Genomic DNA, 18,206 nt, shown 5'->3' with positions numbered 1-18,206 from the left:
AGAGTGACCCAGTGAGAGAGATATACAGACATAGAGAGAGAAAGAGCGAGAGGAGTACACCTGACATGTGACACGGGAGCGCTGGCCAAGGGCACATCAAAGAGGCCCGGCAATTTGCAGTAATTTATGCGCTACTTCCCAGGCAGCCAGGGGGTGGGTCAGGGCTGTCGGAGGTACACCACCACGATTTGGTACGAAAGTTGCCATCCACTGCCCTGAAGGAAGCTCCACCCCCCCCCCCCCCCCCCCCCCCCCCAGATGAATGGCACATCAGATGTACTAATGAGCCCTGTACTTTGTGGCTTAGGTGGTCTAGTATATGTATACCTATGTATACCTGTGTCTGCGCGGATTCAAATCTGACCCTTGACACTGACTCCTATACTTTCCACACTATCACGATATGACTTAATTCTGTTAAATTACATTCTGGAAGAAAAACACAAACTAACTAGCCAGCTACTGTTTTTGCACAATACATCCCCGCTGTGTGAGATAATTGTCGCTATTTTCATGAATGGAACAGGTTAGCTTCCTATCAAACACTGCAATTAGAGCTAGCTGGCTCGCTAACTGTGACTAACAGGTCAGCTGCAATGTAGGTCAGCTAGCTAGCTAGCATTTCCTTCAGAAATGAAGCAAACTATCTAGCTAGCTATCAACCTAGAAAAATAGAGGCAAGAGAGTGGTGTTGAACTACCAGACAGCTGTGTTTATAAACATTCTGGTTTGGTCTTTACTCATTCCAAATAATTGGATTTGTGCAAGCATAGGCTGACTGGACTGGTGCGAGTACAGATTTGCACACGCACACTAATGATGAAAAACCATCAAAAAAGTAATTTGCATTTCTTTACGAAGTGTTTTTTTTGTGTGTGTTTGCATGCATGTCTGCCCTTGTATATGATTTTGTCCTTGGATGGCAGTCCTTCAACTTTGAACAAACACATTTGCTTGTGACACTGACCTGTGAAATGTTTTATACATTATTAATCAGATGTCAGTTATGGGGATGTAATTGGTGTGTGTGTGTGCATGCTAATAAGATGCCGGGCCACCAGCACAGTGACCGTTGATCCTCTGTAGCTCAGTTGGTAGAGCATGGTGCTTGCAAAGCTAAGATAGTGGGTTTGATTCCCGGGACCACCCATACGTAAAATGTATGCACGCATGACTAAGTCGCTTTGGATAAAAGTGTCCGCTAAATGGCGTATATTATAATTTAAACACAATTTCAATGGGAGGCTAAAAAATAGAACAAGCAGAAAAGCCATCACTGTTTCCCCTGCATCTCAATCCAAGGCAATATTAACCTGAAATCCAAACGGAATATTGCCCTAGAAATATAGAACCAGTACCTTAACTGACTCTTGCATTAAGTTCAGTTGTGAAGGTCTTGGGATTCTAAAGTGTTGCTATGTCTCTTGTTTCTACAGGGATACTGCAGCACAACGGACATTTTGAAAACGAAGTCCATTCCTCCACAGAGGCCTCTAAACAAGTATGGTACTTTTTGTTTGGGTTTTGTTTTGCTGTGACCGTTCTCCCCTTTTTATAATTCCTCACCTGTGCCAGAGTCTGGTTGAGTGCTAATGTTCCCCTATATGTTCCCTGGCCCAATTTATCTATCTGGATTTCAGCTATCGGATAGGATTCAATGCATAGAAATAGAATCTGTCTCCTTACTGTCTGTGCTTCTTTTATATGTGTTTTTCTCTCTTTGCATTCCCGCTATCCTGTCAATAACAAAAATACTAAAGGTATTTAGACCTTTAAAAAAAAAAAAAATCTCTCGCCACTCCTTTCTGCTCCCAGCTCCGAGAATCCAAAAGAGAAATCAGTGTTTGAAACACTAAAGGCGAGGCAGTGATACTTGGGCGTCTGTGTCAGACGGCTCTTTCTCGGCTTGGTACGAGGAGCTGACAGGAAAACAAAAACATCTTGACGCCCCCCTCGGGGTAAACAGTCGTGTGTCTCCATATGGCATGTCAACATCCTGCCAATCATGACCACATGCAGGCCCTCCTGGACACTCTCTACCTGCCTGTCTGTTCTCTTTACTTACCTCGTCTTCTTCTGTTGCCTTTGCAACGTGTGAGACGTGAGGACACACTGACACACACCGAAAGATGAACTCACGCACTCTCGCACAAACTGACATTTTTGCACATTCGGAAACACACAGTCGGAGTTATACTTGCACACACACAAATACACTCATAGAAAGACAACTGACACTCAGCAACACGCGCGCACACACAAACGTGTCTTGGTGTGATCTGTGATCTGACTCCATTTTGCCCCTTGTCTCTGTCCTCTGCAGGTGATCGGCTGTTCCGCTACTTCAACAGCCTCTCTCAGGAAGGGGACATGAGAACTCCACTTCCCAAAATGCACTGTTGCAAAATGAAAGGCCTGCAGTCTCTCACAGGAACCAAGCCATGACTACAGGAGCTCTTCACTTTAGGGGCCCAATTGTCTCAAGGGACACTCTTTGTTTACAACTAACTAATCCACCCGGACAAAAGGAGTTACCATAACATGCGGACGTGACAGAGTGGAAATTCTTCCCCAACTGGAGTGTAAACTCACAGCCGTCTGCACTGTAACTCAACAAGCACCGTCAGTGTGTCGGACCAAGAAAGGCTAAGGCATTTCTGCATCCAGAGCAACAGAACTTCTCAGGAAGGCAGTAGCGATGCACTGAACCATCTGCTACATCACCCACTGGGCTTAGATCACAGGAGGTTGGTGGCACCTTAATTGGGACAGACTGGTTCATGGTAATGGCTGGAGCAGTATAAGTGAAATGGTATCAAATGCATCAAATACATGATTTCCATGTGTTCGGTGCCATTCTGTTTGCTCCGTTCCAGTCAGTCCAGTCATTATTATGAGCTGTCCTCCCCTCAGCAGCCTCAACTTAGATGTTTCTGTGGTGAAAGTATACTGATCTAGAGATGGTGCAGTTGGGTTAGATAACTGATCCTAAATCAGTTGTTAAAGGGCAGGAAACCAGGACCCCCAGGATGTTTTATGTAACCTTTAAACCCTTTAAATCCATGTCAGAGAAAAAAAAAAGCAAAGACTGAAACTTTCATGTTATAGCCCTCCAGAGAATTGTTAGAAAATGGTGAAGTAATCGGATTGGTGTGTGTATTTACTGTGAATGTGTGTTAGTGTTTTAGTCATCTTGTTTATTTGAGCTTTTGGCACTTTTTCTCTGTGGTATTTGGAAACGGTTTGGATTGGTCAGGTCAGCCAGCTCACAGCAGCAACGTTACTACCTATACCTTTAAAGCTGGACTCCTTAATGGTGTAACAGCCACGTCCGTTTGTGATATTACCACGGCGAAGAAGTTTTCCCTCGGACATCATTGCGCGATGCTCCCCAGGCTCTGCTTCGCCCCAAAAAACTATAACAAAGGCTGTGGGGCCTTTAATATTCCATCTTTAAGCAACAATAATGAGGCAGCTGTTTGTGACTTACCAGCCATCTCCAGCCATGTTTACACGAACAACAAGCATGCTAGACTCTGCTGACCTGGGATGTGGTGGAGGGTAAATGCATGTAAACGTCGGCAGGTAGCCTCGAGGTTAGGCTGTTGGGCCAGTAACAGGGGACGCAAGCAGAGAGAGGTTAGTACAGTGTTTCCCAAACTTGGGGTCGGGGGCCCTATGTGGGTTCCCCTGAGAAAATCTGTACTAATCTTATTAAACAACTTTAAAAACAAAAAAAATATTGTTCATTATTTCCCCATGTCCTACCTTCCCTATAGGCCTACATTAAAATGCCATCAACATGCAAACAATACAGTTATGAAAATGTCATACATTATAGTTTGTATAGGTGGTTGTTCGTCTTATCTCGATCGCCCACTAGAGGTCATAGTTTAACCACCTTTTTTTTTTACCTCTACATCACAGCTTCTGAATAGGACCTAGAACATACATACTCCATCTATTTTAGTTCTGTTGCGTTAAGTCTGTATGTCCACTCAAGTTGATATCCCAACGTTGAAAGACTGGTTTCTCTGTGTTAAAATGAAATAGATTCCCTCGCTAGGGAACACTGACGATGCGGATCATGTTTCTCCGACCTCAGAAAATTGTTTTCTGTTGAGAAAAAAAAAATGGTGTTCTGTTCTGATAATTCCACTTCCCAGGCCATCTGATCCAGTTGGAACTTAAAATGAATCCAGAATGAATGGAAAAGAAAAGCACTATGTAACTTACAGATTTGCAGTGCTTCATGAATATAGTTGGATCGACACAACCAACGGTTGCGAACTTGAACAGAAGGCCACTTTTGAGGTTTGAGAACAGAAAATGTCTGAGAAGGTAGATGTGCAGTTTGACTCCATGAAAATCACGACTCTTCACTGAGGAGGATTGTGGGTTCGGTCTTGGACTGTCTGTGTTTAGTTCCTTTTTGCAGTGTTTTATTTTGGTGTTTTGCTGAATCACTGGGTATCTCTGTCTTAGAAATGGCTTCTGCAGTGTATTCAAGTTATTTTAGCTGCCCACAAGGAAGTAAAGCCATACATGTTAAACAGTACCAATCTGGTGTTATTACTTCGTTATTTATCGAATATTATATGATAGTTATCCACCTTGATCGATTGTCGTATGTAAAAAAAATATATATATATAATTTATGATTTGAAGGCAATTATAAAATGGCCGACTTTTGTAATAAGAAAAGGTTGGTGCTTTAGAGGGACGTAGTTCTCAGAATGCTTCATGAAGACTAGCTGTGTTTGCTAATGGTGCTCAGATATTCTTTTAGGACTTTAGATGGTGGGGTTGTATTTTCAAAGTATTTATATGGCACAATACCTGTTAGTACAAATAAAACTTGCTATATTTACATGGACATGGTTTTGGTCATTTTGTTATCCTCGAGGCTCTTTCATCAGCCTTTGAGGTGATATGTTTATGACACACATGATTGTGATTATGTAACATGAAAATAGTTGTTTAACAGTGCTTAATAAAGCACTCACAACATTTATTATTTCTAAATTAGCTGTTTTATTAGAAAGTAAAAAGTGTTGCCAAGCAATCTGGAAGGAATTTGACATTCATTTTTTGAGAGGACAATCCAGGTGTACAAAACATTAGGAACACCATCCTAAATTGAGTCGCACCCCCCTTTGCCCTCAGAACAGCCTCAATTTGTCGGGGAATGGACTTTACAAGGTGTCGAACGTTCCACAGGGATGCTGGCCCATGTTGACTCCAATGCTTCCTACGGTTGTCAAGTTGGCTGGATGTTCTTTGGGTGGTGGACCATTCTTCATACACATGCCCCGTTCAAAGGCACTTAAATATTTTGTTTTGCCCATTCACCCTCTGAATGGCACTCATATAATCCATGTCTCAAGGCTTACAAATCCATCTTTAACTTGTCTAGTCCCCTTCATCTACACTAATTCAAGTGTACATAACATTTGACATCAATAAGGGATCATACCTTTCACCTGGTAAGTCTATGTAAATGATTTACGCATAATACTCTGTAATGTCAAAGTAAAAAATAAATAAAATCAAAAATAAATGAATGGAAAATAAAATGTATATGTTTTGATTAGATAATTATTCAACCCCCTGAGTCAATACATGTTTGGCAATGATTGCTGCTGTGAGTCTTTCTGGGTAAGTCTCCCAAGTGCTTTGCAAACCTGGATTGTACAATGTTTTCCCATTATACTTTTAACATTTCCTCAAGCTCTGTCAAGTTGGTTTTTGATCATTGCTAGACAGACGTTTTCAAGTCTTGCCATAGTCTTTCAAGACGATTTTAAGTCAACTGTATCTTGGCCACTCAGGAACATTCAATGTCATCTTGGTAAGCAACTCCAGTGTATATTTGGTCATATATTTTAGGTTATTGTCCTGCTGAATGTGTCTGTTGGAAGCAGTCTGAACTAGGTTTCCCTCAAGGACTTAGCTCTGTTCCTTTTAATTTTATCCTAAAAAAACTCCCTAGTCCTTGCCGATGACAAGCATACCCATAATATGTGCTCCCGACTGGAGAAGCAGTCTAAGGCACTTCATCTCAGGCTAGAGGCGTCCCTACAGAACCTGGTTAGATCCCAGGCTGTATCACAACTGGCCATGATCGGGAGTCCCATAGGACGGAGCACAATTGGCTCAGCGGTGTCCGGGTTAGGGGAAGGCATCATTGTAAAGAATCATGTTTTTAACTGACTTGCCTAGTTAAATAAAGGTTAAATCAAATCAAATTACATGATGCAGCCGCCACCATGCTGTAAAATATTAAGACTGGTATTCAGTGATGTGTTTCGTTGGATTTCCCCCAAACAAAGGGTTTTGTATTAAGACAAAAAATGCATTTCTTTGCCACATTTTTTGCAGTATTACTTTAGTGCCTTTTTGCAAACACTATGCATGTTTTGGAATATTTTTAGTCTGTATAGGCTTCTTTTTTTCACTCTGTCATTTAGGTTAATACTGTAACTACAATGTTGTTTATCCATCCCTCTCTTGGCAGGTTTTTTGTTATTCTTTCCATTTTTTAGTAATGGATTTCATGGTGCTCTGTGGGATGTTCAAAGTTTCGTATGTTTTTTATAACCCAACCCTGATCTGTACTTCTCCACAACTTTGTCCCTGACCTGTTTGGAGAGCTCCTTGGTCTTCATGGTGCCGCTTGCTTTGTGGTGGCCCTTGCTTAGTGGTGCTGCAGACTCTGGGGGCCTTTCAGAACAGGTGTATATATACTGAGATCATGTGATAGATCATGTGACAATTAGATTGCACACAGGTGTACTTTATTTAACTACTTATGTGACTTCTGAAGGTAATTGGTTGCACCAGATCTTATTTAGGGGCTTCGTAGCAAAGAGGGGTGAATACATATGCACGCACTACTTTTCCGTTTCTACATTATTTAATTTTTTTAGTTATTTATTTATTTCACTTCACCAATTTGGACTATTTTGTGTATGAGCATGAAGTCCAAATAAAAATATATTTAAATTACAGGTTGTAATGCAACAAAAAAGGAAAAACGGCAACAGGGATGAATCATTTTGCAAGGCACTGTACCTACTGTAAAATATGGTGGTGGATCTTTGATGTTATGGGGTTATTTTGCTTCCACTGGTCCTGGGGCCCTTTTTAAGATCAGCGGAACAATTCACTTTACCCAGGACTAGGACAGTTTATCCAAAAACCTTGTTTCCCATTTTAGGAGGCTGCAAGTGGATATTCCAGCAAGACAATAACCCAAAGCACTCATCAAAATCTACAAATAAGTCAAACCTTATCCAAGAGAGAGTAGTATGTTATCCCATAAGAGTCTAAGCCCTGTCTAAGCTACTAAGCTATATGGAATTGTTTTAATTTGTGTGCAGTTGGATCCTACCCTAACCCTAACTTCATGTCTAGCTCCCAGTTCAACCCTAACCCTAGCCTCAACCCTAACCCCCGCTTCCATGTCCACCTCCCAGTTCAACCCTAACCCTAGCCTCAACCTTAACCCTACCTTCCATTTCCACATCCCAGTTCAACACTAAACCGCTGAACGCAGTAAGTACAATTTCTATCAGGAGATGGCGCACAATACCAAGGTTTCGGTGGAGAAGAGTTCAGCTGCAAAGGATGAAACACATCAAATAGTATTACACATGGCTCATTTATAGACAAAATGTAGATAACGTCACCACACCACATACATAATACAAGGAATATTGCCATAACAATGTTAATAAAAGTACAGATTGTGAAGTGTGGATTGTCAAAAGACAGACAACAAACCTCTGGATAGACAGCCATTGAAACAAAGGCAATAAATGGGGCAGCTAAGGACAGATCAGTTTTTCTCTTTCACCCAAAATGACTGAGATTAGGTTTAAGCTGAGGGAAACGGGCCCTACAGCCACACTCAGGTGTGAAAAATCAGGTAAAACCATTTTTGTTTACTGAGCACAAAACACCATAAAACTAAATCAACGGTTTCAGTCCATGCCTCGAATCTGTACAGCCGTTCGGTTCCATTGCTTCCTCTTGGATCCACTCTGTGAACGCATTCGTCCGATGCCCTTTGAACAGACACACACACACACACACACACACACACACACAGCCATAGTAGAGTGTAACTATCACATCCTGTTTGTCAATGGGACCGCATCATCTCTAGGCATGGTGACAGCGTCAGTCATCGGCCTAAAATACACAGATCATGGCCAGAGCCACGAGCAGAGGACCAGTGAGAGTCATGTTGGCCATAGGGCCCGAGAGTAGATCATGTCACCAGTCTGGCTGGGAGAAGGAGATGGGTTGGCATATGTTCTTTGACAGGAAACTGCCTCGCTTTAGTTCACCCCTTTGCAGGCAAGAGGAGAGACTGACTGGTGGCTGATCGGAGTGACAGGCTTCTCCTGTTCTGTTGGTCCATGTGAGGTGGATCTCTGTGTGTGTGTGTGTGTGTGTGTGTGTGTTGGGGTCATATGCACACTGCTCGATTTCTGCAGAGATAAACAGTCTACTGTGGGAGGTAATTTCACACACACACACACACACATTTTAAATAATTTATTTGAATACACCAATCAAATTGACAAAAAAGGAACCAAACATTTCAAAGGTCCCTGTGTGCATGGCACTCAAGGGTACAAAAGCACCTCCTACAAAGAGCTAGGCTGTCCGCGACAGCTGAAACAAAGCAGTACCTAGCCAATTGCTTTGCCCTAGTTTTTGTCAGGCCCGCAATCTGGAGGCCACACACACACACACACACACACACACACACACACACACACACACACACACACACACACACACACACACACACACACACACACACACACACACACACACACACACACCATTAAGGTAGTCCATTGTATCCAATGATGAATTCCACTACTGCTTGTCGGTTCGCTGATGACTGTATAATCCGATGCAGAATGCACGTTCTCTGCCACAGACAGGGCACACAAAGGCCTGTCTTGTTGAGGCTGGTGAAGGCATGGTCATATTTCTTCTCTGTCGCTTCACCAGGTGACATTCAGTACTCTTTTCCTCGGCCAACTGCACTCCTTGAAGGCAGAGGCCACGCAGGTAGAGCGGTCCTCAGCAACAGTCTGGAGGGAGGCGCGGTTTATCCCCAACTTCTTCAGTTGGTCCTTTAGCCACTTTTTCTGCCCACCTGCATAGCGACGGCCCATAGCGGTCCATAGCGGTCCGTATAGCATCTTTCGCGTCAGGCCAAGCCGTCTAAGCGGGTGGTGTGTGATGGACGCATCAATGCTCATTCAGTTGGTTCTCTTTAGGATCTCTGAGTGCGGAACACGGTCCTGTCCGATCAATTTCAAAATGTTTTGGAGGCATTTTATGTGAAAGGATTGTGTCAGCTGTAGACTGTCCATGTTCAAATCAAATTGTATTGGTGACGTACACATATTTTGCAGATGTTATCGCAAGTGCAGTGAAATGCTTAGTTGTGACTATTTAACAGTTTGATGGCCTGTAGACAAAAGCTGGTTTTCCGTCTCCCGGTCCCAGCTTTAATGCACCTTAACTGTCTCTGTTTCACATCCATAAAATGAGTGTAGATACACAACCAAACTTCTGCACCTGACTCCATCCTGGACCAAGCACACACCCTTGCCTCACACCCTTGCCTCACACCAGTGCCAACTCCAAAGAGTTCAGATTCCTGACCAACAATTGTTACTCTGGCACCATCCCCTCATGAAACTGAGGCAGGATGTTCACACATTTCCCTGGGCAGCCCTACTGCAGGATAACCTTGCACAATGTCGGTGCACAATGTTGATGGCTTTGGAGAGGTCCACAAAGGCCATGAACAGGTGTTGTTTCTGTTCACAGCATTTTTTCTGCATTTGGCGTGTCCACCGTGCTTCTGTTCTTTCTTAAGCCGCACTAGGACTCTGGTAGCAGGTCTTCAGTGATGGTGACGATGAGTCTGCAGACGTTTCCAGCAACTGCAAGGAGGGGTATGCCCCTGCTGTTGCCGCAGATGGATTTGTCTCCCTTGTTGTTGAATGTGGTGACAATGATTGCATCCCTCCATTGATGGGGGATGCTCTCTAAACGACATATCTCAGATGATGAACAGAACAACTCCTTTGAACTCAGCAGGGATGGAGTCAGGTCCAGGAGTTTGGTTGTTCTTCAGTGACCTGATGGCAGCGCAGACCTGGGTGGGCGATTAAGGTTCTGGATGGTGGGCAGGGTTGTGAGCTTCTCCAGCACTGAGTAGTCACCTGAGTCGGCTGGTTTAAGAGGGCTTCAAAGTGTTTTCCACCTCTGTAATATCTTAGTTTGGTATTTTATGAGAGCGGACCAATCTGTACTTCTGAAGAGAGAGATAGAGCAACTCCTTGGGCCATGCATGGGTGGTCTTCAGTGCATCAAAAACAGTTGTGCATGTCATATCTGTCTGAAAAAGATTGGATTTCTTATGCTTTGGAGATCCACCACTCATTTTGTAGATACTCTGTGCCCCCTTCCGCTCTACTTGTCATTGCTTTTTGAGGGCCTCAGAAGTAGGCTTGTTGAGTTTTCATTGAACCAGTCCTGGTGTTTCTTTCTGTTGTAGCCAATGGAGTGGGCTGCTGACTCATAGACTGATGTTAGGAATGACAATTTGTCATCAATCGCACAGTCTACATTCAGGAGAGTCTCAATGTTTTCTAGTTTTTCTGATAGAGAGCGACATAGGTTGTTACCTGCCTCTGTTTCCTGAAGTCGAGCACAGTGCTGCCTTTTTTTGTGGACTTCTTGAGGTGGATGGCTGGGCGAACCTTCATTCTGAGCTTGGTTAACATAATCCGATGATCTGTCCAGCACTCCGCTCTTCACATGGCTAGCGTAATGATCGTGGGTGCATCCAGGAGGTTTTGTATTGGCATGACCAACGCCGTGCTGTCCTATCAGTCCACTCCATCTCACAATCTCTCCCCACTCTTGCGTTGAGTACATATTTGGGTAGTCTGTGGAGGGCCTCGTCCAGAATCCTGTAAAGGTGTAGCCCTCGCTAATGCCGGTCTTTTGCATCATCTTCTGATGGTCGAGTTGGTGCATAAGCACTGAGGAGAGTGGCATGCTGCTTTTCAACGAGGGGAATGCGGAGTGACATTAGCCTTTCGCTAATGCCAGTTGGTGTTTCTGTGAGATTTGGCAGGAGGCAGTTCTTCATGGCAATGCCCCTATCCTGCAGACGTTGTCCTTCTGGGTGGTATCCCTTCCAAAAGAAGGTGTAGCCCCTCCTTTCTCTCTGAGCGACCCAGGAGTCTGGCCTCACTGAGAACAGAGATGTCGATGTTATATCACTTCACCTGCTGCATTGAGTGCAGTCCTTCGTTTGGGCCTGTCGGCACCCTGGCTCGAGTCCTTATGGTACCATTTTGCAAGTCATAAGGGAACATATGTAATCTTGTTTAGGTTTTGACAGCTGAAATGGAATGTTGTGATAGTGGCCTATCCAGGAGAGTTAGAATGGGCAATGTGTAGGTCACATTTTCTAGACCTTTCTCCAGTCGGCGTGAGCAGTGTGTCTCCAAAATACAGCTGCTCACATTCCAGCTGATGACGACCAACAGCCTTGTGAATCCACCGTGCAGGGTCGTTTTACATTTTTGCTATTAACTTGCCATTTTATTTTGAATTGTTTAATATTAATTGTGTAGCAGGCTCAAGGGTGTGGGGTTTCCACATCACCAAAACTTGCACCAGTAGCACAAATATAATGCAAATGGGAAGTCTATGGGGGGTTTTGGTACACTGGGGAAGAAGAGGGAATTCACCAGTCACCTCACTGTCCACAAGCCATTCTCTTTATCCATTCTGTTTTCCAGGGATAATCCTCACACTCGGGTCCTCAGCCAATCCGGTCCGGTACACAATTCGGGTAGACCGACAGTCCAGGTCACAATGGGTAATCATACAGATAGTATTCTCTCTTCTCCCACTCTTCATAATGCTCTTGGTCATCTCCTACTCTGCCCCTTTGTGCAGGCTGCTTCCTCCTTTATCCCCAAACACTCCCTGGCTTAACAAACCACAGCCTTGCCTCGTTGGGGCAGGAAGTCCATATAAGGCCCGGGGGGTGGAGCCAACGGACTGCCAGATATCTCCCCTCAATAACCACTCCTCCTTTTGGACGCATTGGTCTGAACCACCAGTGGTTTGGAGAAGTCTGGTGTCACCAGCATGGGTACAGAACACGGTGCTCACTTTAGGTCCTGGAAGGCTTTCTCTGTCTCCTCGGTCCACTTCACCTGCTTCTTGGTGAGGGGACAGGGCCAGTCACGAATCGCTTCCACTGACTCTTTTTCCCATTGGGCCTCCTGCAGTGCCTTCTTCTGAAGGGAGATCTCCTGCTCCCTCTTAGCTAGCTGCTCCTGTAAGGCGGATGGTTGCCTTCTCTGTCAGAATCCTGAGCTGCAGGTCGTCTGCTGCATGGAGGGCCTCCATCTTCAGAGTGGCCTCATCTCTGCTCTTCTCCTCCTGCTCCCTCAGTTCCCTCAGAGCAGCCTCCAGGCTCTGCTGTAGCGCTGCAGCTCTCTGCTGATTGAGGGTCACCTCCCCTCTCAGAGCGTCTACCGCCTCCTCCTGGAGGGCTACAGCCTGGGCCTCCTGCAATACCTTCTGTAGGGAGCTGTCCTTCTGCTGCTGGACAAGCTGGTCCTTCAGCTCTCTAAGGGTCTCCTGCTTTTCCTCCTTCTGCCTGGCAAGATCCTCCCTCATAGCAACATTCTGCTCTTCCAGGCTATGCTGGAGCTCTGCAGATCTCTGCTGATTGAGGGACACCTACCCTCTCAGTGCATCCTTGGCCTCCCTCTCCTGGAAGACTGTGGCCTGCACCTCCTGCAGCAGGCCCTCCTGTAGGTAGTTGTCCTCCTGCTGTTTGACCAGTCGGCGCAGGATTTCCTTTTTCAACACCTTGTGCTGCATCGCCTGGTCAACCGTCAGATCCTGATAGGTCTAGCCGCCGTCCTTTCGAAGGCTTGTAGGTAAGCCTCGATGTCGTCAGACTCTGCCAGCTTCAGTAGAAACCTACTGGGTTTAGGACGAGAGACTGCTACGCCTGCCGCTATGCCAATCCAGCAGCTCCCGGTGCATAGCCTGCTGTGCTATGTTCGCCTCCACCAGCTGTCTCACCAATGCTTCCATTGTGCTCTGTGTCTGTTTAGTTATCGAGCTTGGTTTGGGTTGCCCGCATTCTCCACCACATGATGCAGGCTCAAGGGTGTGGGGTTTCCACGTCACCAAGTTCAATAACAAATCTTGCACTAGTAGCACAAATAGAATGCAAATGGGAAGTTTATTAGGGGTTTTGGTACACCGGGAAGGAAGGGGGAATTCACCAATCACCTCACAGTCCACAAGCCGTTCTCTTTGTCCGTTCCAATTTCCAGGGGTAATCCTCACACTTGGGTCCTCAGCCATTGACTACTCCCCGTAGTTACATTATCCCAGATCGTTGCTATACATGAGAATGCGTTCTCAGTCAATTTACCTGGTAAAATAAAAATAAAAACATAGAAGCTATATAGCTTCACTGTACATTATGTCTGGTTATGCTCTGGCATGTGTAAACTGTCCTGTCTCTCATCTCAGGAGAGCAACGGAGACAGGTGGCCATCTTGACAATAACAGATGCTGAACCAACAACACGTTGATGAGAATATATGGGAAGTAAGACAACAACAAGGGGTGTGAAAATCAAGTCAGCACACTTTTTTCGGAGGGGGGGGGGGGGGGGTGTTGCTCCTACTCAAGGCAGGGTCCCCCATGTTATCGAGCGTGTAAGAAGTTTGTTCCCCCGTGGCCGCAGCAGCAATACAAGACTGTTTTATAATAGTGTGGTGAAAGTTGACACTTGAAGGATTTATGCGCGATGAAAGTGATATGCCGTTGTTTCACCATCAGCATTTTGTAAGTCACCCTGCATAGAAATCAGATTGAAAACGAATTCAGTGAATTCCGTTTCGTGTTATGTATCGGTTGCCTTTTGAAATAGAAACAGGTGGCAATGAGTTGCAAATGGAAGCTAAAGTCAACAGATCATTTCCAGAATGACGTGTCTTCTTTGTGTGAACAGTACTGCGTACGTATTGTTCAACAAACAACTGTGGAAGACGAGAAACGATATGTGGAGAACAATGGAACAAAGTGGGCCTTTGTTTGTTTCTGCTGATGGGTGGAATTGTGTTCTGGCTTCATGGCTGTGTACAGTTAGTATAGCATCCAATTTTAGGGCGTAAAAGTCTCCTCTTATTTTCCTGGAAAGCTCTGCTTCATTGTGTGTGTGCGTGTGTGTTTGGCTTACTAATTTTAGAGCCGGAGAATTCACAACACATTTCACACTATTTCACACGCAATGTGCAGACACACTACAAGAAACACCAGTTACCTCAACAAGGACGTAACATACAGTACCTCTATTCCACAACCAGTCAGTTCATGCATGCTTTGGAGAGCATTTAGATACACCCTGATCTTGAGGCAAGGCAGGGATCAGTTCCACCTCAACTCAAGATGTTTCAGAGTGAAACTAAAATGGACCCAAACCCTGATTGTGGCCTCACCTTCCAGCATTTTTTGCTGTTGGTTTGGTCGTTTAATTTTCTCTTGAACATGTTATAATATGTTTTTCTATGCTGTGCAATACTGAACATGACCCAGGTCTTGGTGCTGCATGCCTGTGGGTTCGAGTCTGGTTTGATTCCACTCGGTTGTTTCTTTATATCTTTTTTTGTTCTCTCTAAGGGTCCCATCATTATGCTGTGTAGTTGTTTGTAGAAACATAGTAAATCAATGGAGATATTACATATGCATCATGAATGTCAAATATATTTTGCAATGTAACCACTGCAATTTAGTTAGATGGACAGTAAAAAGGAAAATAATTGTGGGTACTTTGTATCTTGGCTTGTTTTACATTCATGGAGAAGACCGGTCATGAATGATTCATGTCAGAGTTGTGAAGGCTTTATGACTTACCATTTAAGTGAAGTGTTGCCACTGATGTCTTTGCCCGCCCTGGGTGTAATGTCTCATTTGAAACCCCTTTCAAAAAATGTATCACATTTGTTTTCCCTGTAATGTCCAGTGTGCCACAAGCTGTTTGTGGCCGTTCTTGGACCATTTCAGTCCCTAGACACTCTATCTCTCCCTCTCTCTCACGCACACACGCACGCACGCACGCACGCACACACACACACACACACACACACACACACACACACACACACACACACACACACACACACACACACACGCACCTCCCCCTCAGGAGTGCAGAGAAGTGATGGATGGACATGTGTCTGCATCACAAAAGCACCTATCCACGCTCCGGTGTCAGCTCGCCTTTATCAAACGACGGTCTGGGTATATTCTGCTGTGCTGCCTCATTACCCAGTGCCACCGGGGCGTCGTGCCTGAAATTTCTGTGCTGCTCCCGTCGCTTCTTTAACACCTTCCCTCCTCCTCCCTCCCTCATCCGCCCTCTATCATCGCCCCTCCTTCTTTTCCTCTCATTATCTCCTGTTCTCCACTCCACTGTTCTTTCTTCTTCTGTGCATAGTATTTTCTAGCACCCCTCACCCTTCCCTCGATTCTCTTCCTTCCTCCCTTTCTTCCTCTCTTTCTATCCCCTCTACTGACTGCATTGCCCTGTTCTCTGTTCTCTGTCAGGGGATCTTGTCACACCTGGGCGACAATCGGAGTGGCAGCCATTACGGGGCACAACGGCGGCAGTTGCAGCGCTACCTCTGGGCCGAAGTGATGGATCTCACTGCGACGCCGTCTCTCCGGCTCAAGCACTCGGTGATCGCACTGCTAACGGGTGAGCCATTACTATTGCCCAGCTGGGGTGAAGGATGGCCATCGGCGGCGATTGGTATTGGCAACCGATTGACGGGGACAGGGTGATTAGAGGACCCCTGAAAGCCCTCTTACCCTCCTGACCCCTCGTTAGAGCACTCTTCCTCCCCCTCCCTCACTGTCGCTGACCGCTGTTTGACATCCTACGATAGGAAATTGAAGTGGGTTCGTGGGACGTGACTGACATCTAGGTAGACTCACATGCGCACCTGGGTCGTGTTCATTAGTGCATGCAATGGAAAACGTTTGACAAAATAGTGATCTAATGTTATAAGACATTTCAGCTCCTACGGCCTTTGTGATGTCGAACCATCAATCCCGTCAAAATAGTTGGCACTTCTGAAAAAAATTACTACTGGGCTGTGTTCATTAGGCTCAAAACGGGAGACAAAAAAACAGAAACACTGTCAAAAGTAAAAAAATATTTGTAATTGTGTGCCTGACCCTTTTCTATGCTGTGATGCTTTACGCCAGAGCAGTGGCATCAATTTTGACCCCCTTGTCATCGGTCAGCTTCTCCAACTTTTCCAGGAGAAAGAAATAGAGGGAAGAAGAGAGGAGGGAAAGAAAAAGCAAAGACTCACCTTGTTAGAGGAAAACAAACAGCCTGAGGTCTCCTGGTTAGCAGTGCTGCACTATTACTCTCCTGATAAAGAGCCCAGTGTCGGCCAACACCACACCGTGTGAGGAGAACACTTTTCAGCCTGTCTCCTCCCTAGTGGTGTCTGCTTACTGTAACTCTTAGTCTACTCAGATCATATACTATGACACAAAGAAGGGTTAGCTGACAACATCATAAAACCAATACGTGTGCTTTAAAGGGAGGGGGGGGGGGGGGGGGCTGTGTGTTGTCATCGTTTCTTGATAGCCAGACAGCAATGACAAGAACCTGCCATGTGGTGAATCGTAAGTGGCTCGTTCTGCATTGGATCTGGTTTTTGGCACCATTTATGGTTTTGAGGTGTTTGGACTGATGTCACGTCTATGCTAATTTGGCTAAAAGTTGCTAACTAGCTAGCTAACCAACAACTGTAACGATGTATTTGAGAGACAACAAGTGCTCATTGTGCAGCTTTATTTATATTTTCAATAAACATTGGCGAATAAATAAAGTTTAAATCAACAATCTAAGCCAACCCTGTCTGTTTTGCCTCATTGTTGTGCACGTGTCGGTTTTGTTGCTAAAGTACCAACTCACCTATACATCACTCTTAAACATATTACTGAAGCCATACTCATATCAGCTCTGCATTAAATATTGAACCATTTATGTTTGCATCTACAACAGAATTGTGATTAAATGACAGGTGGCATGTTGTTAGCTGGTTTTACCACATGGCTATAGTTGTCCAAATGAGGGGAGCCATATACAAAGACTATAGCATATTAAATGTTAGTATTTCATCTCACCAAACTCCTATTAAATTATATCAAATATAACCACTGACTTCAATCCAAACTCCTCTCTCTCAACATTTAAGTGCCTATAGTCGACCTCTGGGACATGTTCATTACAGAACAGAAGGAAACAGAAGGAAACAGGCTCAAACAGAAAGGGACTACTTATACTTATTCAATAAGAAATGTGTACTATTGCAAAAAAAATCTTTGTGTGCCCTAATGAACACAACCCAGATACATGCAATGGCTTGGGACTTTCATGATACGTGCGCTAAACTAAATCATGCAGATACAAAGCAGGTAAAAATAATGGATCTGGGATTTGGGACAGTTGTACTGCTGAACTGCTGAATTTGAGATTATAAATCAAATCAAATTTCTTTATATAGCCCTTCGTACATCAGCTGATATCTCAAAGTGCTGTACAGAAACCCAGCCTAAAACCCCAAACAGCAAGCAATGCAGGTGTTGAAGCACGTTGGCTAGGAAAAACTCCCTAGAAAGCCCAAAACCTAGGAAGAAACCTAGAGAGGAGCCAGGCTATGAGGGGTGGTCAGTCCTCTTCTGGCTGTGCCGGGTGGGGATTATAACAGAACATGGCCAAGACGTTCAAATGTTCATAAATGACCAGCATGGTCAAATAATAGGTCTAGGACAGGTAGCACGTCCGATGAACAGGTCAGGATTCCATAGCCGCAGGCAGAACAGTTGAAACTGGAGCAGCAGCACGGCCAGGTGGACTGGGGACAGCAAGGAGTCATCATGCCAGGTAGTCCTGAGGTATGGTCCTATGGCTCAGGTGCTCCGAGAGAGAGAAAGAAAGAGAGAAAGAGAGAATTAGAGAGAGCATACTTAAATTCACACAGGACACCGGATAAGACAGGAGAAGTACTCCAGATATAACAAACTGACCCTAG

The 18,206-nt window shown here is 44.8% G+C and overlaps 1 protein-coding gene across 1 annotated transcript in view; it reads left to right on the top strand.

Annotated features, from left to right (window-relative positions):
• Positions 1-5,570, top strand: part of LOC110488254 (zinc finger protein 516) — a 41,398-nt gene extending 35,828 nt beyond the window's left edge. Inside the window, exons 4-5 of the mRNA XM_036971342.2 lie at positions 1,437-1,501; positions 2,324-5,570. Of these exons, the coding sequence (XP_036827237.2) occupies positions 1,437-1,501; positions 2,324-2,374 (116 nt within the window). The 3' untranslated portion in view covers positions 2,375-5,570. The remainder of the gene's footprint in view (positions 1-1,436; positions 1,502-2,323) is intronic.
• The last annotated feature ends 12,636 nt before the right edge of the window (positions 5,571-18,206 follow it).

The sequence above is a fragment of the Oncorhynchus mykiss genome, chromosome 30 (assembly GCF_057628025.1).
Source record: "Oncorhynchus mykiss isolate SJ-2025 chromosome 30, ASM5762802v1, whole genome shotgun sequence".
Taxonomy (NCBI): Eukaryota; Metazoa; Chordata; class Actinopteri; order Salmoniformes; family Salmonidae; genus Oncorhynchus; species Oncorhynchus mykiss.
Note: the sequence above shows the minus strand (reverse complement) of the source record. Positions and strands in the feature narration are given on the sequence as shown.